Here is a 25,561-nt window from a genome sequence, read left to right as displayed (position 1 = left end):
GCTATCTGGCTGGCTATCAAATCCTCCCTTTGATTTTGATCTTTCATCTACAGTGGCACCTTGCCTTCACTCACACTTCTGTGTTTGCTAAGTGGGCAGAGATGGTTTATTGCCTGAACCTGGCTCAATACCCTCTCAGTTCCTTGTGGGGAGGGACTGTTACTTTCTTTTTTTTTTTTTTTGTCCTCAGAGTAGGCTTTATTTCACTATATTCCTACTGTGTAGGATATTCATTCAGGTTTTGTAAAAACCAAGCATCCAACCACTAAACTAACGCCAACTAAACTAATTCACTAATGACACTGGTCCTCTTGTAGGCAATTAAATCTGTAGCAGAAATTTAAATATAGTCAAATTGAATTTTTGTTGTAGGAATTCCATACTCTTCATTATGACAGTTTGCCCTGGGATTCCAGAAGTTTCATGGACCAGCAGCTTCTACAATTACTGGAGAACCCATTGGCTTTTCCTGTGGTATGCTGTAGGGGGGACTGTTTCTTTTTAAATATTCTCAGGACCTTGTACGATGCTTGGCATACAGTAGGCTCTCAGCAAGTACTGGCAAATCAATTCGTTCAGTGTCTGCAGAACAAGTCAAGGCATGAACATGTAAATAAAACAAGAAAGTTACATGATTCTATAGAAACATGGGTATAGGATTCCAAAGTACACTACTGGCAATTTAAAATTTCTCTTGCGTCAGAGAGATAGCTCAGTGGAATAAGTGCCTGCTTGGCAAGAACAAGGACCTGAATTCAAGCTCCACAAAAGAAAAACAAAAACAAACTCAACTATACATATATACATATGCACATAAGAAAAGATTTGGAAACATTAAGTACAAAAAAAATCACTGACAGTATTATAGTCCAATAAATTCATTATTAAAAGTAAATTTAGGGGCTGGGGAGATGGCTCAGTGGTCTAAAGCACCTACTTAGAACAAGCTTGGCAAAGCACAGAGACCGCGGTTCAATCCCCCAGCACCACATGCCAGCCATCCCCGCCCCCTGGTGGGCTGAGCTGGCCACACACACACACTAAATAAATAAATAAATTAAAAAAAAAAAAGGAGTTTTACTTTAAAAAAAAAAAAAAAAAAAAGAAAAGATTTGGAAACATTAAGTACAAAAAAAAATCACTGGCAGTATTATAGTCCAATAAATTCATTATTAAAAGTAAATTTAGGGGCTGGGGAGATGGCTCAGTGGAATAAGCGCTTCCCTGGCAAGTGCAAGGGCCTGAGTTCAATCCCCAGTTCTGCCAAAAAAAAAAAAAAAAAAAAAAAAAAAAAGTAAATTTAACGTGGAAACAAAGCTTTTGTAAATGGGGAAGGGAAAAGGGGTTGCAGGGAGGGTAGGGGAATGGGGAAAAAACAAACAAGTAATATCGCGTACAGATAGAAATTATCTATGATGAATGTGATTATTACATCTAAAAGATATCAATCAAATCTGATTGGAAATAAAATATAAAAATGGCCAATAAACATACACACACATCAATTTTTGTGATGCTTGTTGCTTTTCCTATGTCTGATCACTCAATAACCCCTTTATAAATGATAGTGAGCTCATCTGAACAGGGTTATTAAAGTGGTGGATCAAGAAATGTCATAGAGGGGCCGGTGAGATGGCTCAGTGGCCTAAAGCACCTACTTGGAACAGGCTTGGCAAAGCACAGGGACTGCAGTTCAATCCCCCAGCACCACATGCCAGCCAACCCCACCCCCTGGTGGGCTGAGCTGGCCACACACACACACACACACACACACGAATTTAAAAAAAAAAAATGTCATAGATCTGCGCTTCCCATCTGTGCCCATGAGGAGCCCTGGGGACACCCATGGAGCTTTGGGCACATTCCCCATTCATCAACTACGATGAGTTTGTTTTTTTTTTTTTTTTGTGGAACCAGGGATTGAACTCAGGCCCTTGCGCTTGCCAGGCAGGCGCTTATTCTACTGAGCTATCTCCCCGGCTCAACTACAAAAGTTTTACAAAATCCTAATTAAGGTTCACCTGGACTAGATGTTGTTACACGCTGTGGCAGAATGATTCTGCTACCACAGTTCCCCTCCAATACTGCCTTTACACAGTTTCTTGGCCAGGAGTGAAGACAGATGTCAAAACCACAGGAACTTTAGCGTAGCTAAAGGTGTCAGGGCAGCAGAAGTTATGAGCAGGAGGGAGTGGGAGCCAACCTATGCAAGCTGTGAGGCCGGAGCCCCAGCGGCACTAAGTTTGAACTCACTTGAGAGTGATTTTCTCCAAGAGTTCCTCATCAAGCTTGAGGAGCACGGCTGCCTAGGCGCTGGCCAGCTCCTCCTCTAACTTCCTCCCCTCAACATTCAGTGAGTGAAGATAGTATGCAGCATCTCTAGTACTTAAGGGCAAAAAGGCTTTTCTTCGTCAGTGAAGTTGTAACTTTCCTGCTTTTGTTATTGCTCAAATTCTATCATTTTCTTCTGTGTAGCCAACAGAGAAGCAACCCTTAGTCTGAATCAGAGCCCTGCTTTCCTGGCTCTTCCTGCCTGGGCAGCATGGAAGATGGGATGTGTGCACAGATGGGGCTGGATGCAGGACAACAGAGAAAGTGTGGGAACTGTCAGGGAACTGAATGGAGGCTCACATCTCATGGCTTTTTTTTGGTCCTAAAAGAAGGTTATGACTGTTCAAATGCCAATTGGCTGAGTAATACTGCCTGGAAATAGCTTTTTAAAATGTTCACACTTTCTCACATATCTCCCCACATCCTTTTTTACTACTGCCTTTCCACCGCTCAGGACCTTATCAAACTCACCTGGCCTCTCTCCTCCAGTTCTGTTAGCATCACAATGGAACAGGATTTCCACTCCCAGATCATTCGCCAGAAGTCCTCAATTGTGTGGAGAAGAGGGCCCTGGCTAGCGATGTAAGAGTCCTTCTGCCGGTAACCCTATATAGACCAGTGTGATCACAGGGGTGAGTAAGGTTTAATCAGGAGGGGTGAGTGGAAAAGAGAAGCCTGTCTGGGAGGCACTGAAACAGGACCTAGGAAGAGGTGGGCTCCTTAAAGGCAAACCCTTTTAAAGCAGAGTTACCTTCTGGCCAAGGGTCAAACTCTGGGGAAGGAAAGGAGGTGTTAGAGCTAGAATGAGTAGTCGGGAACTGGAGAGATCCTGCACATTTCATCAACTCTGGGCTGTGCTCGCATCATGAACTTTCCCTCTAAGTAACAGACTGGTGCACACTGTTTCCCCCACTTTCTGCTCTTTGGGACTGGACAGATGGACGTAGTGAGCATACTGGCCAGGCATCAGATAAGTAGCTACTGACACTCAAAGATGTGAGGGAGGCACTGTAAGTCCTAGGGAATGTTCATGGGGTGTTGGAGCTCAGGGGACTCATCCATTACTCACATCAATGAAGGATGCATTCACATAGTCTGTGTTCTCTTCGCCTCGCTTAACTGGAATGATCACTCTGTTGAACTCATCTGCAAGAAGAATAGTGGCTTGTAGCTTGATACGACAGTTAAGATGGGTTGTCCACCTGACTGGCTGTAGAGTTGACACTTAGATTAGTAGTACACTTCTGGATGTGTCTGGGTGGGGCATGAAGTGTGACCCTGGGTACTGTATCTGGGCCCTGGTCCCTTCCTCTTTAGCACTCTTCTCTGCTCCAGCTGCCAAGAACAAAGCAGCCTTGCCAACTGTATCCTTCAGCTCTGATTTTTCTGTCTTGGATCCAGCTGACCATGGACTGAAACCAAAATCTCCCGTTTTACATTGTGGATGTTAGGTATTTTGTTCAGCAACAAGAAAACTGACCAACACTCTTGCCAACATGTTCTTTTTCTCTATTGCTCCTGCATAGGCCCTGGGCAGATATAATCTCTGCTGTGCAAGGATACATACATTCTTAGCCTAGGAGAAAGGCTTTGCCTTTTATGTTTCTACAAGCCATTAATGAACTGGAAACAAAAAAGATGATGCCATGGTTCTTCTTATTCTTTGTTTTTTTAAGGTACTCGGTACAGGGGCTCCCTCTGCAGCCTGGACTCCAGGTAATCCTCCTATCTTCAGCCTCCCCAGTGCTATGATTATGGGCGTGCACCACCATGCCCACACTTATGCGCCAGCTCAGTGTGCCAGGGATCGAACCCTGGTCCCTGTGCTTGCCTACGTAGGCACTTAGTCTGCTGAGCTATCTCGCTGGCCCTCTTCCTTTTTTATGAGACAGGGTCTAACTCTGTAGTTCAGGCTGGCCTTGAACTTACTATGTAGCCCCGGCTGGCCTCCAACTCACAGTGATGCTTCTGCTTCAACTCCTGAGTGCTGGGGTCACAGGTGTGTGCCACCACGCCCAGCTATAACACCATGATTCTTGTCTTCAATCCAGTCACTACTTAGTGTATGAAAAGTAACAGTTGGGGGGAAGGTTGGTGGACAGGGCAATATAGCTTTAGGGTAGGGAGAAGGCTCTTACATGGAATGATCTGTAAAACCCGGTTCTTCTTCATGTTGGCTGGAAGGTTTCCAGTCCGCATCTTGTCATTCTGGATTTTGATTGATGTTAACTTCTAAATGAGGTAGTAAAGGGGAAAAATTAGTGATACCAATAACGAACTTGACAAGACTGCCGTCACTAGGACTGCGCTTCCATGCAAAGCAGCTTTTACTCCCAGAACCCTCACCTCCATTTCTGCAAATTATTGGAACATTGTTTTTTTTTCTCTGTCTTTAAACTCAGTAACAAGTCAAGTCAAGTGAGTGTCTAGGATACATTGCCTTACTGTGGATTCCTCTGGCCTGGAACATGCTGAACCCAGAGCAAAGAACCCAGTATAATAGGAGGAAATGTGCCTCGGCACCACCTGCTTCACCTTTCTGTCCCTAGTGGCAGTGCTGGACTCCTAGGAAAACTTATTCAAATGTGTATACTCCTGTCTTCTGACTCTGAGGTTCCTTCTTAATCCTTGCATCTCAAAGGATAGCCCAGGGGGCCTGCCCGGTAGCTCAGTTCTTTAAGTGGCTGCTTCAACAAAACAGCCAGGCTCAGGTTGCTTGGGTTCGATCCCCACAACACAATACAGCCAGTCATGCCTTGAAGGCATTCAGCGCAAAAACAAACAAACAAACAAACAAAAAAAAACACTTCAAAGGATAGCCCATACATCAGCAGCACTGGCCTTGTCTTTTTCTTTGTAGAACCGGGGATTGATCTCAGGCCCTTGAACTTGCCAGGCAAGCACAAATATTCTACTGAGCTATCTCCTCGGCCTGGCCTTGTCTTTTTCTTTTCTTTTTTTTTTTTTTTTTTAAATGTATTTGGTTGTTGCAAGGTCTTACTATTCAGCTTGGACTCATGGTGATTCTCTGCTTTCAGCCTCCCCAGTGCTGGGATTACAGGTGTGTGCCACTGTGCCTGGACTCTGGCCAGCTCAGCCCACCCTGGGAATGGGGCTGGTGCAACATGTGGTGCTGAGGATCAAACTGCAGTCCCTGCACTTGTCTAAGCAGGTGCTTTAGTGCGCTGAGCTATCTCACCAGCACACCCCCCCCTTTTTTTTTGGCCTTGTTTTAAGACATACAGAATCTCAGATTCTAATCTAGACCTACTGAATCAGAATCCACCCTGACAGGATCCTGAAACATTTGTGTATACACTATAGTGTTAGAACGAAAGTGCTTCTTTTCTTTTCCTAGTGCTTTAAGAAAAGTGGTTCTGGGCCAGGGAGATAGCTCAGTGGCATAAGTTCCTGTCTGGCAGGTGCAAAGTCCTGAGTTCGATCCCTGGTACCATGAAAAAAAAAAAAAAGTGGGTCTCATTGCAACTCTAAATCTCTTGCTCTTGGGAACACTTTTTATTGACGAAAGCATGACATTAAGTCTTTTTTTTTTTTTTTTTTGCGGAACTGGGGATTGAACTCAGGCCCTTGTGCTTGCCAGGCAAGCGCTTATTCCACTGAGCCATCTCCCCGGCCCCTAAGTCTTTACCTTTTGCCTTTTTTTTTTGGTGCTGGGGATTACACTTGTTCTTAGCCAAAAGACAGAGAAGTGATGGTGCTGGGGATTGAAATCAGGGCCTCGCACATGCTTCCATGAGCAATATCCTCAGCCCTGACACAGGCCTATGGACTGAGAGCTATTATCTAATAGTATACAGCAGCGGTCAGCATCTAAGGTCCACAGGCCAAATCCAGAGTGCTGTCTGTCATAAAGTTTTCTTGGGTGTGGTGGCAGACCCCTGTAATCCCAGCACTTGTCAGAAGGGTCATCAGGAGTTTGGGGCCATCCTAGGCTACATAGCAAGTTCAAGGCCAGCTTGAACTACACAGTAAGACCCTGTCTCAAAAAGACAAAACACCACCACCACCACCACCACCAACAACAACAAAAAACCATTCCTTGATATCCCCCCTCACTACCCAAGTGACTCCAATGTGCAGAATGTGTTGACCAAGAGGGAGAATGGGTAAAAGGCCATCTGTGTACCTCATCAGGGGACTTACTATCTATTGGTAAATGTACAAGGAGTCAAGAATCTTTCCAGATTATGTGGATCCTTCAATCTAGAGTTGGTTATCCAGCTCCGACTCACCTTAAATTCTTCCTCTAATCCGTTATTGCTGGTCCCTGGAATTTTGTTGTAAATTTTCTGCAGGTGGGTTTCTAGAGAGGTCACTTCCAGTTCTGTATCCCCATACAGATAATGCTCCAGAAGGGCTTGGTATATAAAGACATACTGCATCTGAAATGGGGATGATGCCAAATCTTTAGTACACACAATACAGTCCTTGTGGTGGCAGATCACCTTCCCAACCCTACTTTACTCTAGTCCACCTCTCCTTTGATCCTAGCAGGATAAGATAATTTACTCTTATTGTCTGAACTCAGACAATAAGAACTCACTGCTTCCAGTGAAATTCCAGTGAAAATGACACTGATTCCTGACTTCCTAGGCACAAAGCAGGACGTAAAGTGTGTGAGTCCCTCTGCAGGTGCTTAATTTGGGTGACAGGGTTCAAGCCTCCTTGCAGGTACTGTAAGCAATGTGAGAAGGATATACGTAGATTCTGCTCAGTCTGAGCGGGCAGATTTGATAAGTTTTAGGGGCCATCAGAAACCAGAGAAGCACAAAGCCTGTGACAGTCTGCGAGTCCCAGTTTGTAGCCAGCTTCCTTCACATGCTGTGCACTGACTGCAGAGCCCATCTCCCTGCTGCTCCCAGACATGGCCACTGCATCTGAACTTTGTGGGTGCTGGCATGTTTGCTTTTCTCATGGATGTCTGCTTCCAGTGAAATTCCAGTGAAAATGACACTGATTCCTGACTTCCTAGGCACAAAGCCACACCTTTTCTGTACTGTTTCTTTTATCTTATCTTTTTATTTTGGTAGCAGGAATTGAACTCAGGACCTTGTACTTCCCAGGCAGGCACTGTGCCACTGAGCCACATCCCTGGCCCTGTACTGTTTCCTTACATACACAGTTTATAAGGGTCCTTATCACACTGTACAAGGATCATTTACAGTAACTTTGGAGACTGAGTGAGCCCGTAAAGGGGGCAGTTTTGACCCTGGAATCCCCTCAATCTTTGGCTTATAACTCACATCTGTTTGTACCATCTGGCAGCGCTGGGCCCGGATGCGGCTCACAAAGCCATACACGTCCACCTTTCGCTCTGTGTGCATCATGTCCAGCATGGCATCAATGACGACAAAGGTACCTGTGCGCCCGACACCTGCACTGTAGCCAAAGAGCGGGGGTATTACTGGGGGTGGAGGGTGGCATGTTTTGTGGGAGGGGACACGGAAGGATGGCACAGGTTGGCACTCTTTCTTCAGGTCTCTAAATCCTACTTCTGAACAGGGTGAGCTGGGATTCTTTTGGAACCAGTGACTTCACTGTGTCCTGAACGCCTGAACTCTGTTGTATGTTATGGGTTGGTGCCAAGAGAAACAACAAGACCTGTTGAATGTAGCTTTAGAGGTCTCACTTAGATTAGTCTCTCTCAAGTGAGCCAAGAACCTCAGAAGCATCTCCCATGTATTGAGGGCTAAAAGCAGACTAAGGAATGTGCATAATTACTTAAGTGAATACGAACTACTATCTCTATTAACTTTCCACCATTTGCCTAACACTAGGTCCACACAAATGCTAGCTGGTAACACCTCAAGCAAGGGATCAAAGAACAGGACACCTGCAGGAGAAGCTGTTATCTGTAGCCTTGAATCCCAGCTTGCTGATAATTTACAAGTGACAGACAGCAGCTCTCTTTGGGCTCTATTGTTTTCTACTCTCTTGGGACATTAGGCTTTTGTCTCAAATCTATATTTCTATAGAACTCTAGCTATCACGGCTGCATCTCTTGACACTTATAAGTGTCTGAGGGCAGCCAGGTGTGATGTTGCATACCTATAATCCCATAACTTGGGAGGGTGAGGCAGGAAGATCTGAGTTTGAGGCCAGCCTGGGTTACATATGAGAAGGCATTTGAAAAAAAAAAAAAATCCAGGTCTGGTGGTTCAAGTCTTCAATTCCAGTTCTGAAGGAGGATGATCACAAGTTTTGAAGCCAGTCCAGGCAACCTAGTAAGACTCTCTCAAAATAAAAAATAAAAAGAGCTGGGAATATAGCTTAGTGTTCAGTCCCTCATACTGCAAAAAACAACAAAGCAACAGAAGGATCTGAAGGCTTCAAGTATACATGGGCACCATGGGTCTCAAGCTCAGGGTTATACGAGGCTCTCCCAACTCTTGACTTCGGAAGACTGCTCTTGCTTTTCTCTTTAAGTCATATTCTCTCCCTTACAACAGAACTTAGGAATCTCTCTGGCTGCCACATGGGGCCCTTACTGCTCATGTGCTCAGTGCTAACATCCTTAGCCAGGGTTCCTGTTGTATTCTCCTGCTCTGGCACTGAGTAAGGACATGGGGAACCAAGGGGCAGCCATACTAACCTGCAGTGAACCACGATGGCCCCTGCATACTGAGGGTTACAGGCCTTCACCTTCTTGAGGAACTTGAGCATGCCAATTGGGGTAAAAGGGACCCCAAAGTCTGGCCAGCTGGTAAAGTGGAACTGAGTGATGAGGCGCTGTGGTTTTCTGTTGGTCATATCACCCACCTGTGAAGTGAGGAGATTCTATATGTTGGCTCTGATACTCATGGCTGGGCAGCACCAGGGGGTGGGATGGGGTGTATAGCAGTGGCTATCAATGACAATGGGGAAATAACGGTAAGAGAGAACTTTTCTAGTAAACCCATAAGTTAGGCAGGGGCAGTACCATTATTCTTGGCCTATGAGTGTGGAAGGTGAAAACTCAGAGCTTAAATGAACTTGTCAAGGGCTAGCACTTATAAGTGGTACGGTAGGAACTAAAATGCAATTCTTGATGAGTCCCCTTTCCACTGTACCACATGTCCTTTAGTACAATCAACTTTTAGGCCTTCAGGGTTGCTCAGGAGAGTCCAAGACAGGCTCTAACATCTGTCAAGCAGTCTTTGGCGTAGGCAGGAGGAGGTGAGTTGAGCATCCAGGAGTCTGTGCCACCTCCTGATTTTTCCACTCAACACCTGGCACCTAAGGTAATCATGTACCTCAATTGGTGCTTTTCCCCATCACAAACATATTCCTCCCTTAAGCTTCAGTAGAGAAGTCTCGTAAAGGCCAGACTACAGACTTCAGAATCAAAACACATCTCACACTCAGCCATTCTTCAGTACTCTGAGTAAGGGTGGGGACAACCCAGCTAATTCTTATTCTCTTGGTGGTGAGCAGATCCTAAACAAGAATCTGGAAAAAGGGCAGGAGACAGTACCTGCTGAATACAGAACTTTCGTACTGTGTAGTCCACCAGGACGGTCACATCTTCTACGGACACACGGATATTTCCATAGGTCCAACAGCCTTGGTCTGGCCAGTACTGGGCACACTTACACTGGAAAAAAACCCAGATACATATTTCTTTACCTCAGATTTCACTTCAGACGCAAAGGGCCTGAAAGGAAGAGCCCACAAAGCATATACTTATGTCCTCAGAAAGCCCTATTGCCTCTTTTCTCATCTCAGTCAGCTGGAGACCTATTTATTCTAACATCCTTTAATCGAATTCCTCAGCCCTCACAATTTCTTTATTTACACATAGTCTCAGCCCCATACTAATCGATCTTTCCATCCCTATCCCCTCAGTTCAGATAAAATCTGAAGCCATTTTACTTACAAGATCTGCATTTCCACAGTACCTGGGTCAGACTCTAGGAACAAGCCTGCCTGAACCTTTGGAACCAGTGGCCTGCTATAAGGAGGGTACCCAGGATGGACAACGAAGACTGTAAATGAGAAGCCTAAGGCTGTTTTCCTTTGCTAGGACTTGGACAGCTTCTAAGGGTCAGAGGTCTGTTTGGGAGAAACTGACCTGAAATCCAGCAGTATCTCTCCCAGGCACTGTGGAGTTACTGATCAATACACCCCAAACCTCAGGATAGTGATCAAAGAGACTAAAAGGCTGTCCCAGAGAAAGACTATCTTTAATGGGAATTTTTCACTGTGACTAAATCTAGGATCTAGGAATGGCACTGGCTGTGGCCCAATAATGGAACTGGCAGGTCAGTAATAAAATATACAGCCAAAAAAAAAAAAAAAAAAAAAAAAAGCAGCAGCCAGAAGGCTACCAACTGGATGAATCCTCAGATTCCCTACATTCCTACAGCTAGGTTCATACAGTTCCCTCTGTTAACTTTAGGTTCTATTAAAGGCCCCAAGAGGAGGGCCAGGAAACCAGGATAAGAAGGGACTAGATATACCAACTGAGAAAAGTCTCATTGTGGCATTTCCTTAGCTAATGGGCCCAAGTCTTCATTCCAAGTCATTCCGAAACCAAAGGAAGAGGTCTGACTACTAGGCCTCGAAAACTGCCCTGGGCCCTCCTTGAAGTAAACTGGAGGCTTCCAGACCAAAGAAAAATCTGGCAAATGTACCAGCTTATGTCTGTCTAGATAAACACTGGCACATGGCCACAAAAATGAGACTACCATGCTCAAAGTCACAGCTCCAGCAGAACAGCCCCCTGCTGGCCACTCCTGTATTGGAAAACCTCCTGTCTAACCTCCACTTACCTCCTTCCTCTCCTTTAGGTTGGTAACCATGACAATGGTGGCTGTGTTTTGTTCCCAGATCATCCTCCAGAAATCATTCACTGTTTCTTCTTTTGGTCCTAAAGTAGTCAATAGCAAAGATGAGAACACACTCTATGGGAAAGAAAGATGATAGGAAATTGGGAACACCCATTTCTGCCTTTTGGAAGGTTGTGCTCAGACCTTCTCACAAATCTATAATTCACCTGTCCATCTATTCAACTATCAGTTAAATGCTTCCTAAGTATCCTTACCCAGGATTCCAGGTATGGTTATGAACAAATTCACATAGCTGGGACACAGTAAGAGACTTGCGTAATTCTGAATCTAGCTTGTTGTTTAGGTGGTCATATTTCACTCACTGATACTCATTTTTGGTATCAAAAAAGGACAAAAAGCAGTTTGGGAGTTGAGTAAGAGACACAGTTTAGTCTCAGGTATTGAACCTAAAGAGTCTTGGGGCATCCCAATAAGGAAATACAAAATTCTGAAAACATGGCTAACACACTCAAGAGAGGTCTCTTCAAGTCATGTGTGGCAGCGCATGCCTGTAATACTGGCACTCAGGAAGCTGAGGCAGGAGGATCACAGTGAATTTGAGACCAGTGTGGGCTACAAACTAGAGAAATTAAATTATATTTAGGGGGTACAAAGAGGAAAAAAAGCCAGAAGAACATTTATTTTTAAAAAAATTTATTTATTTATCTTTTTGAGAAGAATATATTTATTGAGAGAAAGAAAGCTCCTGTCCCGAGAGAGGGACCGGGGGGGGGGGCAAGCGGGTAGTTTCCCCCCAAAAAAGCAATGTGTGCCAGAAGAACATTTAGAACAGAGAAAAATCAAGAGAACCAAATGTTGGGAAATTATTAATAGTTTCAAGGATTATGAAGCACTATGAAGAGATTTCAGAGGATGAAGTCTGAGAAAGATCAGGAAGTCACAGGCAACCTCAATTCAGGGAATACTTTAGGGTCAACAACACAATCAGAGAGACCATGCATGGTGCTCAAATTATCACTGAGTAGCTAGTATGTGAGCTGGATGCTGGAGGGCGGAGTAACTGATAAGTAACTTGGACAGGAAAGAAGGGTGTAGTTAGGCAATGGTCAGGCCCCTAATGTCCAATACATGCCTACTGAGCCTTAAGATCTGCCCAGTATGATCATGGAACTAAAAAAAAAAAATTTTTTTTTTTTGAGATAGGGTCTTGCTACGTATCCCAGGCTGGCCTCAAGCTCATGGCAATCCTCCTGCCTTAGCCTCCTGAGTGCTCGGGTTATAAGTGTGCATCATGATGTCCTCTTCAAGGAACTAAGATCAAGTTTTATTTAATCAATTAAAATTTAATTTTTAAATATTTTGAGGTGCTGGAGATCAAGCTCAGGGCCTTGCACATGCTAGGCAAGCCTTCCCTCTAGCACTGAAATACATTCCCAACCCTAAAAATGTAATTATAAATTACATGTAGCTAATGGTTATCGTAATAACAGCATAGTCACTTACCAATATAGCTGTTAATATTTGTTATAAGGTTTACTCTAACAAGTAAAGGCAAACAAACAAACAAACAAAAAAACCAAACAACAAAACAAGTAAAGGCTCTGAAAAACAGGGCCTTCTTTCTCTCCATATCATCATCATTTAGTCCAGTATCTGACACATAACACATGGCCAATAAATATTTGTTGACCACAATAAATTAGCTTGGTAGATCACAATAACATCAATTGCTTTTCTTTTTAAAATATGATCCCTGACGTGTGCGTGTGTGCCTGTGTGTGAACCCAGATTTTTGGCAAGCATCCTACCACTAAACTACCTCAGCCTCTCAAATTTTCAGTAATGCAAACATCAAAATATTTTTGGCTAAGACATGTAGACCATGTACAGAACCATGGCTTTGAGCTTTGCTCTAAGGGTTCCTAGAACACAATCTGTGAATAATAGTGGAGCTCAGGCCAAAGAGTTTGGGAGAAGAATCAGATTAGATCTGAGAAGTGCCTGGTCTACTGTGGAGATTGACTCCAAACTCAAACCTTGAGCAGCATGGGTAGAGCCTCAGGTTAATTAGCCCTAGAGAGAGAGGGCCTCATTAGACTGTGTTGTGTGTGCATACAGCCTTCTCCAGTCTTAAATACATATATACAAGAGGAATTATTTTTCAAGGACAACAGGATAGTAAGCTAGCAAGATGAACACCGTGCTGGGCACTGTGATGCACACCTGTAATCCTAGCACTTGGGAGGCTGAGGCAGCAGGACCCTATGAGATTGAGGCCAGCCTGAATTGCATAGTGAGATCCTAGGCATAGTGAAACTCAAAAAGACACACACACACAAATGCCCTTAATTGTTGTACAGTACAATATGCTTCTAGGTGATAATAAAATTGCAGAAAAGCTACATTAAGCATGGGATTGTGGTTAAGAGCAAGAATAAAAAGTTGTGATACTTTACCTTGTGCAGCAATAAATTTGTTCTTTTCTTGATAGCCCTAGGGTATGGGGAGAAGGGGAAGAAGAAGGAAGTGAAAACCAAATGTTGACAGGAATCAGATTCTCTAGTCTGACTCCAAGCTAGAAAGAAAAAAAGCCTCCCTTGTGAAAAGGTCCAGATGATTAATAAGAATTTCCATTATTGAAAGTCCCAAGGATTAGCTCTGGAATCAAAGATTATAAATTTGAAAGGTTCAAGCAGTCTTCTCAGTGAATTACACAATACTGGCAAAAGAATGCCCAAACACCAACCATCTGGTCTATGTTTCTAATACTGCATCAGCAGCCACAAATATAGGTTTTAGTGCTGATGGGTAAGAACACTCTAAGATAGAAGCAGTGAGGTGGTTCTAGAGAGCAAGTCAGGCTCACACTGAGAAAGATAAAGGGTTATTTTCTTGAAGATGCTTTATCTAGGCATGAAAGCCTTCTGGGAAAGCTTTCTGTGGGCATAGTGGAACAGTGCCCAAGGTCTGACAATGGGCTTCTCCATTACAGGTAGTGGGTGGTATGAAGGAAAGGAACCTGGAGATGGCATTCAACAAATAAGGAGAGCCTGAAAAATTAACCAATGCCCACATCTTTCTTTTTCAGTCTTTATTTTAGTTATACAATTTTTCAGCCTCACTGTTTAAATATAGCATAGTTTTGCTTGAGAAGTGCTAGGAAATGAAAAGTCATTTAATAATTTTTTTTTTTTTTCTTTTGAGAATGGGTTTTACTATGCAGTTCAGGCTGGCCCTGAGCTCACTTTGTAGCCCAGGCAGGTCTACAAAATGAACTTACAATGATCCTCCTGCCTCAGCCTCATGAGTGCTGGATGCTGGGATTATAGGCATAGGCCACCACACTTAGCTTATTTAAGGATTTCTGAATCACCCTCTACTGCTTTCAAACAGCAACAAAATAGGCAACAAGGGGAGCAGTTTTGGCAGGTCACCAGGAAACACCAAAGTGATGATAAAATAAAAATACAAGCATTCAAGTAGTGACCAATAAAAGAAGGAGCTTCAATCTGGTAACCCATTTCTTTTTTAGTTTACATGAAGGCAGCACAGAGTTGATTCCCAATACAGAAGGAGGAAACTTCAGATTCAGAGATGGACATGTTTAGTCAGCAACAAGAAACTTGTTACATTTTTTACTGAGAAAAGGAATGTAAGTTTTAGCAAATATTTTTAACCTGAGAAGATGGGAATTGAGACAATCTTAGTTCAGAATGCTAAATTCTGCTTAGAAGGCTATAGTTGTAACTAAAACCAAGAAGTTCTTTTTTTTTTTTTTTCCTAAGAAGTTCTTAAGAGCATATTAAATACATCATATTCTTGTTTCCCAAGAAATCACTGCTAAATTCTCACCAGTGCACATGAGCCGTGAAAAGCTTGAAAGCACAGGTACAAGGCCAGGCCTACGGTGTTTCCTGCCCCATTTTTACTGAGATCAACTCATATATCTTCAATGAAACCATGCTTATATAACAATATAGATGGCACAGTCTAACAAATAAAATATGATTTTTCTGATGGACACAGGATCTCACTTCATATTCTACACTGGCCTTGAACGCACAGTAATCCTTCTGTCTCAGCCTTCTGAGTGCTACGATTACAGGTGTGTGCCACCAAATCCTACAATAAAGTAATGTGACATGCAAAACTGCTGGATCTTGTATTATGGTCAAAGATGAAATGCAGCTCTCTAGCTCCTGAATTTTCTGTGAAGTCTTAAAGCTGAATCCCAGCTGTCTCTAGGTGGTACCTACCAGTAAAAAGAAACATTTCAAAAGACCCTATACATTCTTAGACATCCAAAGACAAGTGAGGAAACTGGTCTTCCTAAGACTTGAGGATCTTAGAAGCTCACTTATTAACTGTGTCACTGCCCGATTTGTCTTCTCCTGTTAGCAACACCAGGTTAACTAAGCTGGGCATGGTGACACACTCGTGTGTTCTCAGCACAGTGGAGGCTGAGATGGGAGGATCACTGTGAGTTCCAGGCCAGCCTGGTGTACATAGTGAGCTCAAAGTTAGCCGGCACTACACAGTGAGACCCTAATCATAAACAAGCAAACCAAAACAACAACAACAAAAATCAGGTTAATTGACTTTATATTTCCCAGACTACAGATCTTATCCCTTCTTGCCTGTCACTACCACTCCATGATGCCTGGAATCACTTTCTTTTCTTAGGCCTTGCTTCACAGCAGATATGACTAACCAGACTTACTTGATGTCAGGTATTCTTGTACTATTCTTTTCTTGTTTTTACTATTGAGGGCCAGGCCTTACATTTGTTTACAGTTATTTAAATAAGCTCAATAAAGAACTCTAAAAGAAAAATGCATAGATTAAAAATTATACTTATTTAAATAAGCTCAATAAAGAACTCTAAAAGAAAAACACATAGACTCAAAAATTTTCATGGGAAACTTTGGGGATAATGACAGAATAAGCATAATATATTTTAAACTATTTGACTGGGCTGGGGAGATAGATCAGCAGTTTAAGTGCCTGCCTAGCAAGCACATGGACCTGTGTTCGATCCCAGGTACCACATGTTGTGCCAGCCCCAGAACCTTGGATGCACTATGCTGGCCACTGAAGTGTGGTGGTGCATGTCTGTAATTCCAGTGCTGGGGAAGCTGAGACAGGAAGATCACTAAGGATCCAAGCTGTGTAGCGAGACTCTGTACCAAATAAATAAATAAAAACTATTTGATTGATCTTTAAAAAATCCAATCTCTAAGCCAGATGTGGTGATATATATCTGTAATCCTAGCACTCAGGAGGTTGAGGCAGGAGGATTCTTGTGAGTTCCAGACGAGTCGGGCTACAAAGTGAGCTCAAGTTCCAAATTTGGAGCTACATAGGGAGACCCTGTCTCAAAAAGAGAAAACAAATAAACAAAAAATCCAGTCACTAAAATCAGACTTTTTAGGGAAAACTTAAAATGATAAATATCCATCTGAAAGGAGTCATCAGATGGAAGCCAGTGGTCTTTCAGGGGATAAATGAGAAATGCAAGAGTTCCTTACATTAATGAATGAAGCATTGATGTAATCAGAATCTGGAACCCCTTCCACAGGTGTCAGATGGACTCTAGAATGGTCATCTAGGAAAAAAATGAACAAGTCCTACTTTAACAGATCAAATTTTATTTCTCACCATTCCTAAGATGTCAGTAGTTGAGATATCTGTACTTCTATATGTATTAAGATATCTACTTCTCAAAGTGTCACTCCAACATTATTTTTAATGTCCCAAAATTTGGAATACTTCAACTATGAAAAGGGAACTAAGTATCTATATATAAATATTAGCAGTCAATAAAAAGGACACTTCTTTGATAGACAAATTGATAATATAAGAAAAAAAATGTATACACTATCAAATATATATATGTATATATGTATATTTATTATTCATTAAAAAAAATTCTTTTTGCAGTACCAGGAATGGAACTCAGGACCCTGTGCTTGCTGGGTAAGCGCTGACTCTACTGAGCTCTCTCCCCAGCCCTGTATCAATTATATTTTAAAATATATAAAATATAACAAATGCTCCATATTGATGATGTCTCAAATTTTTCTTGGTTACTTCCACCAATGAAAATTTGAGCAGGTATCTCTGATATACATTCATTTATTGATAAGTTATACATAAGTACTAATGTAATTATGTACACCAAAACAAAAGTTTTGAAGATTGAATTATTTTAAAAAGTAAATATATATTAAAAAAAAGTAAATATAAAAATAAAGTTCAAATAAGACTCTCACATCCCCCTAGGTTATGCATATCCCATCCTACTGGCCTACAAAAGTATCTGTTAGATGACAGACCAATTCATTAGCAAAGACGTAACTCTAGGAAGAGGTTATGAAGAGAATGCTGTATTGTAATTTCTCCCATTGAGAACTACACAAACTACCACTACAGAAATGTACTTCTTGTCTGGTACCATGAAGCTGCTCTCTTCCGTCTCCTAGAAACTGGGGTTGCAACAAAAATCCTAACCAATGACCACAACTCTGTAGGGTTGCCAGAGGAGTCATAAAAAGTTTTTTGTATGTGAAGCCTCAAGGCTTCACCCCATTCAAGCCACTGCTCTCCTGTGAGAAACCACAAGATTTCCTATCCTCAGGAAATTTGGCTCCATATGTAGTTTCAGTTTACATCCTCCAAGCCCTACAAATACTTACAAGGCAAGATGTTTACATATCGATTTTTTTCCTTGTTTTCCTCCTTAGAAGCAGCCTCACAGGTGGCCTGGATAGGACAAGCAGGGAGAGCCTAAAAGGTTAAGGAAAAATTATAGGAGTTATTAAAATGAACAAATACTAACACGTAGAATGTTGCACTAAACTCTGAACTAGTAGTATGACTTACCTTTTCTTGAAGAGCCAGCCATGGACCCAGATGAATATTTGCCATCTAACATAGAATGTATCTGTCCCCTATGTAGCTACAAGCTCCTCAGAGTTTAACACCAAGAATCCCCTGAAGGCCAAGTGCCCTTTCTGCTACTATAGTATAAGCTCACCCCACTCTATTTGGTTTCAGTGCTGAGTTAAAATGGAACCCTGTAAAGAACAGTGGGTGACATAACAGAAAAAAATGGGCTATTGATTCTCATGCTAACCACTATGCAAAGATGAACTGCCTCTCAGAGAACCACACAGTCCTGCTAGGCCACTTGGCCATGTGGAGCAGCTTCCTTACACTGTCGCTCCAAAATAACTGCGTGATTTTTCCCCTCCCACTGAATGATCTTAACTATTTTGAAGATCTATCTTTAAATAGATCCTTTAAAGTCTTTTATTTTTTAAAGGCAGATCTACTCTCCCAGGAATTTACAGAAGGACAAGGCACTCTGCCTCTAATGTTGTACAGCAGGGAAACAAGGATTGGTGGGTGGAAGGGGGGATTTACATACATGCAGCAGTTGGGACTCGGAAGACTTGTATAATGTGAGATTGAATGTGCAATAGTTTTAGAGTAAATGTAAATTAGCACAGGCAAGTATGTTGTCAGGTATAAAATGTTTTGATGTGAGACAGCCTGGGTTGTATCAGCTTAAAGAAATACATCAAACCCCCTAGACCCAAGCTTCCTTATCTATAACATTGGGATAATAATATCAAAAGGAATAAATGGGATAATCTCATGTGTGGCACAAAGAAACATTCAATAAGTGAACTTTATGAAAGGGGAAGCTACATTTTATTTGAATTGATCTCCTTCATATGTCCTATTCAAAAAGATAGCAAAAAAAAAAAAGGGGGGGTGAGATAGGAAAAGCAGTTTTACATTCCAACCTGGACAGCCTCCGGTTAAGTGATTTGGAAATATGTTTTATGAATTTTACAGAGCAAACTCTTTTTTTTTTTTTTTTGTAGAACCGGGGATTGAACTCAGAACCTTGCGCTTGTTATTCTACTGAGCTATCTCCCTGGCCCCTGTTTTATGAATTTTAAAAATGTTATACCCTTTATCTAACAAATCCACTTCTGAGAATCTACTTGGAGGAAACAAAAATCTTTATATTCAAATAGTTTACATTGTTATTTATAATGACCCCAAACTGAAAATAACTTTAGTACTCAGCAATCAGAGAATAGTTAAGTAAATTGTGGTTCATGTACTACTCGTTGTTCATTCTTTCAACAAATATGCATTATTTATCCCATAGGCTAAGTACCAGGCTAGGAACAGAGCAAACAGAGTAAATCAAACATAAAACTGTTCTTGTCCTCATCAACAATACAAACTTGTGTGCATAAAATGAATAAAATAAAATAATTATACACCATGATAAAAGTAACAAAAGAACAGGATAGTATCAGAGATAATTTAAAGGTTAGGTAAGTAACATTGTGATGCCTCTGAGGCAGAAGGCTCAGCTGTGTGAGGAACTGAAATGTACGCGAGGGGTTGACCACAAGGTAAAGTTGGGGAGAATGGCAGAAGGAATAAGATGAACTTGGCAAGGTAGATCACTCATTTCTACATAGGACCTTGCATAGGAAGTTCAGATTTTAAATATATCAGGAAACTATGTTTTAAAAGTATGATTCAATTTCCATCAAATAATTACTCTGAAGGCTGAGCATGGTGCTGTATGTTGAATTTGGGAAGCTGTGATAGGAGGATCAATATCAGTTCTGAGGTCAGAATGTGCTACAAAGTGAGACCAAGGCCAGCCTGAACTTCATAGTGAGATCCTGTCTCAAAAAGACCGAAAAGACCCAATACTATTATGGACTACTGGACTCTTTTAGAATATTTTGCTGAGTTAACACACCTATAATATTCAAATAACGGAACTAAACAAAAAAGGGGATACAGATGAATGTCCATTTTGTATCTGTGTATTCAAAATGGTTAGGATAGTTACATTCTCTTAATGAATAGAGAGATTTGTTCCAATAGTGTTTGTCAACAGGATATCATGTCTGCATCTTGTGCAGCAAATAACCACTAGGAAGAGAGTATGCAATGTGTTAATTATTGAAACTGTCCTACCAATTTGATTTGAAACTGTCTTATTGTTATTTGTTTCTCAATAAAATTATGGGGAAAAAAAGACCGAAAAGAAAGAAAGAAAGAAAAGAGCAAGGAAAAGAAAGGAAAAGAGAAGAAAAAATAAAGAAACAAGAAAGAAACAAAAAGAAGCATTACTCTGGCCAGGTGAGGTGGTGCACACCCATAATCCCTGCACTCAGGAGGCTGAAGCTGAAGGATGGCTGCAAGTCCAAGGCCAGCTTGGGCTACATGGTGAAATACCTGCTTCAAAGCAGCAGCAGCAGCAGCAGCAGCAGCAGCAGCAGCAGCAGCAGCAGCAGCAGCAGCAGCAGCCACAGCAGCAGCAGCAACAACAACAACAACAAATTAGTCTCAGGGCAAGAAGAAGAAACAAGGAATTATGAAGTTATTACATACACGTACCAACTTCCCACAAGAAATGTAAATAGTATAAAATAAAAGTTTAAAGAATCACTCTGGTTCCTATGTGGAAAATAAAACTAAAGAGAGGCAAGAATTGAAGCATGGAACAGAGGCATGGACAGACAACAGTACAGGGAAATGGATGCATTTAAGGTATAGTCTACAATTAGAATCAATGTAGTTAAGAGGTGGGGGGAAGAAAAGTGGATCGGGGAGACAAAATCCAGGAACGAAGGGCAACTCTCAGATTTCTGGCTTCCATCATCAAAAAATTTCAAGATACACCAAGGAAACAACAGCCCAAAGGAAACCAATTTTTCCAGATGGAAGTAAGGGTTTTAAGAAAGGAGCAAATATGTTTCTTGGGAACCAGCATGAGAATAGAAGAAATGAAAACGAAAGACCCCCAAACAAAGGAAAGCGGGTTCCCACAGTCCATCTGCCTTCAATTATTCAAGAAATTTTTCTTTTGGAGTTAAAAACCTGAAGTTCTGCAGGGGTAATTCCCTTTGAACCTATGTTATCAACACCTAAAGGGAAGAGAGATTTTTTTGGGCTGCGTTCAATTCACTCACAGTTTGCCTTCTCTTTCTTCACGTATGCTAGATATCTACAGGCTCCTATCCTGGTACAGAGTTGGATAAAATGCCAATGTTTTAAGCCCTCAGAATGAATTCAGAGGCACATCCCTTCTCTAAAATTCCCGTGTTCTTCTTTAAAATAATATAGACAGAGGAAAGGATACAACGTTCTTGAAAACAGTCTTCAAACAGAAGGATCAGGATGACAATGCCCACCACCTCACAGTCCTACCAGCATCTCTCACTCCCCAAGTCATGATGAAGCAAAACTAGCTCTCTGGATGGGCTAAGGCTCCTAAAAGGAAAGCCAGTAAGAAAGAGCCATTGGTGAGCAAGCGAAAAGACAGGGCTTGTCCTAGAGAACGCAGTTACACACAGAGGTTTAGATGAAGAATCTATGTCAGGGGTGAAAACAAGGGGAACCCTATTACTTTTAGTTTTAGTTTCTACCAAAAAACTTGGTTCAAAGCTGGGAATGAGCAGTAGAACCAGTTTAGAAGACGTAAGATTCTCTATGAACACTAGGTGGCACCAACACCACTTCATCTCTTGTTTAAGCCTTCAGAACCAACACTATTTAGACACAAGCTGTTTGAATTTTTTAAAAAATGTGTTTATTAAAAGAAAGCATATGCCATTTGGCTTAACTTGGAAGTATTCTTTAGGCTCTTTTTATGTCTTCTTTTGTCTATGTATTTGGTACAGGATCTCAAATTTGGCACGCAACTCGGACTCATAGTGATCCTCCTGTTTTTAGCCTCCTCAGCGCTGGGATTCCAGGCGTGTGTGCCACCACGCCTGGAATCAGTCGCCAGCTCAGAGCACCTGAGAGTGAGGCCGGCATGGCATGCGGTACCGGGGATCAAACCCCAGTCCTTGTGCTTGCCTAAGCAGGTGCTTAGTCCACTCAGCATCTCGCTGGCCTATGTCCTCTTACTTTCACATATAAAATTGGTATTTTGTGTTATTACTTTACTATCCCATATATTTTTGCATCCTTAGTGTATTACTGTACTTTCTATTTTTTATAAAAATGGAATCATAAATAAAGCGATGACTCGACTGTTTTTGCTTAACCTTATATCCTTTTCACCCCCCCCCACATACTTTTTTTTTCTGGAGGGGATAGGGGATACTGGGACTCAAACTGAGGATCTTGCGCTTGCCAGGTGGGTGCGGCACTGTCAAACTCCACCTCTGGCCCCTAACCTTATATTCTTAAGTTTCCTCCAGGTTATCATCATGTGTAACTAAGTTTGCTTACTTTAATGCTCCAGACACCATTAACCGAAATGATTTTTCTGTTCTACTGATGAACATTTAGGTTGTTTGCAGTTAATAATAATGCTTTGCACATGAATTTGTACGTGTTTTTCATGCACAAATACAAGAATCTGAGGTGTTTCTTTAACCTTAGCAGGTAAGACCAAATTGTTTTTCATGCTAGCTGTACCAATTTATATCCCCCCAAGCCACATTAAAGTGTTGTTCTGTATTATCAACATCTGTTACTGTCAGAAAAGTGTTGTGTGGCTTTAATTTACATTTCTCTATTAATGGGGTTCCTCATTTTCCACAGTTTACTGTTTTTTAAAAGATTTCTTCTCCTATAAAGCACCTAGCCCAGCATTTCCCTATTTTCTACTCATTTATTGAATAATCTGTAGTTCTTTATATATTCTGAATACTTATCCTTTATCAGTTAACTGTGTTATAAGTTAACTGTGTTATACTAAGTTTGTGGCTTGCCCTCAAATCTTTATGGTATTTGTTAATGACCAGATTTTTTTCAATCTTATACAGTTAAATTCATCTATGTTTCCCTTTATTAATATTCTAAGACAAAAAATCCTTACTGAGGTAGTAAGTGTATTTTCCTACATTATGGTCTCTGCATGTTAAGAGTTCTATCCCTTAAATGTCAGTGTTCATACCAACTGGAATGGATATTTGCATATAGCATGAGATAAATATTCTACTTTATTTATTCCCATAGGGTCGGTTCAATTCTAGCACTATTTATTATAAAGGCTATTCTTTCCCCAACTAAAATGGCAAGAACATTTCTGTCATAAGTAGATTTCTATTTATATACAGATCTGCTTCTGGGATCTTACTTCACCGGTCAATCTTTTTTATCCCAGTGCCAATATGAAACTGTCTTAATTACTAAAATTTTACAATAACTTTATACTTGGTAAGGCAGATCTCCTCACCTTGTTCTTCTTCTTCAGGAATGTCTTGGCTATTCTTGGATCTTTTCTCCTCCATATAAATTTTAGAATCAGCTTGTCAAGTTCCACAAAACACCTGTTGGGATTTTTATTGGAATTGCATTGAATCTATGCATCTATTTGGGGAGAATTGACATCTTTACAATATTGAGATTTCTAATGCATTGATCCTATCTCTTCATTAATTTATGCTGTTTTCCTTTACTGTCTTCAAAAATTTTTATAATTTTTATTAAGATTTTATAAATATTTTAAACTATATTCCTAAGTACTTTCATTTGGATGCCACTGTAAATGGCATATTTTAAAAAGTATTATTAGATTTTCTGTTTGTGGCCTACAAGAAATGCATTAATTTTATGCTGCTTTATCTTATCAACCTTGCTACAGTAATACTACTAAGTTATCTGATAAATTCCTGGGTTTTTCTGAAGATAAAATTCTCCTAGTGTAAAATTCCTACGTTGTCTCTGCCTTTGCAATCCTGCCTTTTTCCCCTTGTCTTGGTGTGCTGCATAGGAACTCCAGAACACACCAAATATCATTCACTTCTGGGTTTGAAACCTATTTCAAATACTCTTACTTAGTAGTTCTGAGTGCATAAATACTCTGCAGTGATGGGAAGTTTACTACCTTCCAAGTTAGTTCTTAGGAAAGCTCTATTTAAAAGAACACAAAACCCAGGTACACAATTTCTTTTCCATTTCCCTTGCATAAATAGCGTAAACCCCGTCAGCTGCTGCCTTCTCTGCCCCTTGAAAACCCAGAACCCCAATGCCTTGGAATGTTAAATGCTAAAACCCTTGTCACAGTTCCTGGTAACTCCCACAGGATACTGGCTGACTCACTTCTCAGGAGACAATTCATCCAGATCTTTCACTCCTCTCAGATATCCCTTCAGTCCCATCACCAGATGACATATACATGCCTTCCTTACTTGGAAACCCAAGAATTAAACTATGCTGCTAAAGATGTGGGGTTCTGAGGAAGGAGGTCAGGCTCACCATGCAGATTTTGGCTACACCACTGGTTCCACCTCTTTCTCTTATCCCCTTCCACTAAGGAGCTAAGCAAAGTTTACTTGCCCCATACCCCCCTTAAACTTTGAGTATGTTTTGGAAACCTCTGTAAGTGGCTTTCTCAAGTGTTTCTATTAAATTTAATGGTTTCTCATAAAAAAAAATGCTGGTGAATAAAAGTTTCAGCTTAGAACACTAGGATAAAAGCCACAACCTGCAACTTCTACTGATGGCGGGATTCACAGAAATCCTTTTAGCTTGTCAAATATCTGAAAACAGTTGTCATGCTGTACACAGATTGCTCCTTTTAGCCATTCACACCATAGTCCAGTTTCCTTCTAGAAAAGCAATCCACTTGGAAATATCCCTTTTCATAGCAACCTTGTCACAGTCTCCCAGCACAGTTAAGTGAGGGACAGTAACATGCTATGTATCTACTAAAGCATATTATGGTCCATTAGCTTTATTTCCCATATTTTAAGAAGAGTCAGGCCATGAAGATAGCTCAGTGGCCTAAGACCCTACCTAGGCAAGCACAAGGACCTGGGTTCAATCCTCGGTACCACATGCTGTGCAGGCCCCACCCTGGGTGTGCCCCATGCCTGTAATCCCAGGGGTGGGGTGGGCGGCTGAAAACAGGAGGATCACTACAAGTCCGAGCTGCTTAGTGAGACCCTGTACCAAATACATTAAAAAAAAAAGAGCCCATCCTGCTTTTTCAAGTGTGTTAGAAAAATAATTTATTGGCTGTAAAAGATCATCCAATAATTTAGTAGAAAGCAGAAGTTGCCTGCCATGTCTCAATTGTTTTCCATTCCCTTGTAGGTGGTAACTTGTTAATGATTTGAAGTTACTTCCAGATTAACAAAAACAAAAGCCAACCCAGGCCACTGCATGCCTGTAATTCTAGCACTTGGGTGGCTGAGGTAGGTGGATCATAGTGAGTTCAAGGGCAGCCTGAACTATACAAGACCCTGTCTCAGAAAAAAGAAAAAAAGAAAAAACCCAACAATGCAATAATGTACCCAAAAATATCTAAGTATTTGTTGATATTTTGAAAAACAAAAATAGGATTGTATTTATCTGCCAAGTGTGTTTTATTTATATTTGAGGTAGATAATGAATACTCAAATATTTCTTTCTTTTTTTTAATTTTTTTTTTTTTT

General features: G+C 41.2%; 1 protein-coding gene across 4 annotated transcripts in view; it reads right to left on the bottom strand.

The window, feature by feature from the left end:
- The window catches only part of Ptpra (protein tyrosine phosphatase, receptor type A), a 217,590-nt gene that overhangs the window by 6,036 nt on the left and 185,993 nt on the right, over nucleotides 1–25,561 (bottom strand). For 2 of the 4 annotated variants that reach the window (XM_023718562.1, XM_023718561.1), the window contains exons 2-13: nucleotides 23,359–23,452; nucleotides 17,816–17,906; nucleotides 16,649–16,725; nucleotides 13,577–13,613; nucleotides 11,103–11,200; nucleotides 9,806–9,925; nucleotides 8,945–9,111; nucleotides 7,596–7,731; nucleotides 6,585–6,734; nucleotides 4,470–4,563; nucleotides 3,401–3,477; nucleotides 2,803–2,937 (exon numbers count right to left, since the gene is read on the bottom strand). In XM_023718562.1, the coding sequence (XP_023574330.1) occupies nucleotides 2,803–2,937; nucleotides 3,401–3,477; nucleotides 4,470–4,563; nucleotides 6,585–6,734; nucleotides 7,596–7,731; nucleotides 8,945–9,111; nucleotides 9,806–9,925; nucleotides 11,103–11,200; nucleotides 13,577–13,613; nucleotides 16,649–16,725; nucleotides 17,816–17,906; nucleotides 23,359–23,452 (1,276 nt within the window). The remainder of the gene's footprint in view (nucleotides 1–2,802; nucleotides 2,938–3,400; nucleotides 3,478–4,469; nucleotides 4,564–6,584; nucleotides 6,735–7,595; nucleotides 7,732–8,944; nucleotides 9,112–9,805; nucleotides 9,926–11,102; nucleotides 11,201–13,576; nucleotides 13,614–16,648; nucleotides 16,726–17,815; nucleotides 17,907–23,358; nucleotides 23,453–25,561) is intronic. The other 2 variants (XM_004634249.2, XM_023718560.1) reach the window with 1 other exon arrangement.

Source organism: Octodon degus, unplaced genomic scaffold, assembly GCF_000260255.1.
Source record: "Octodon degus isolate 3935 unplaced genomic scaffold, OctDeg1.0 scaffold00060, whole genome shotgun sequence".
In the NCBI taxonomy this organism is placed as follows: domain Eukaryota; kingdom Metazoa; phylum Chordata; class Mammalia; order Rodentia; family Octodontidae; genus Octodon; species Octodon degus.
This window is presented reverse-complemented; position numbering and strand designations above follow the sequence as displayed.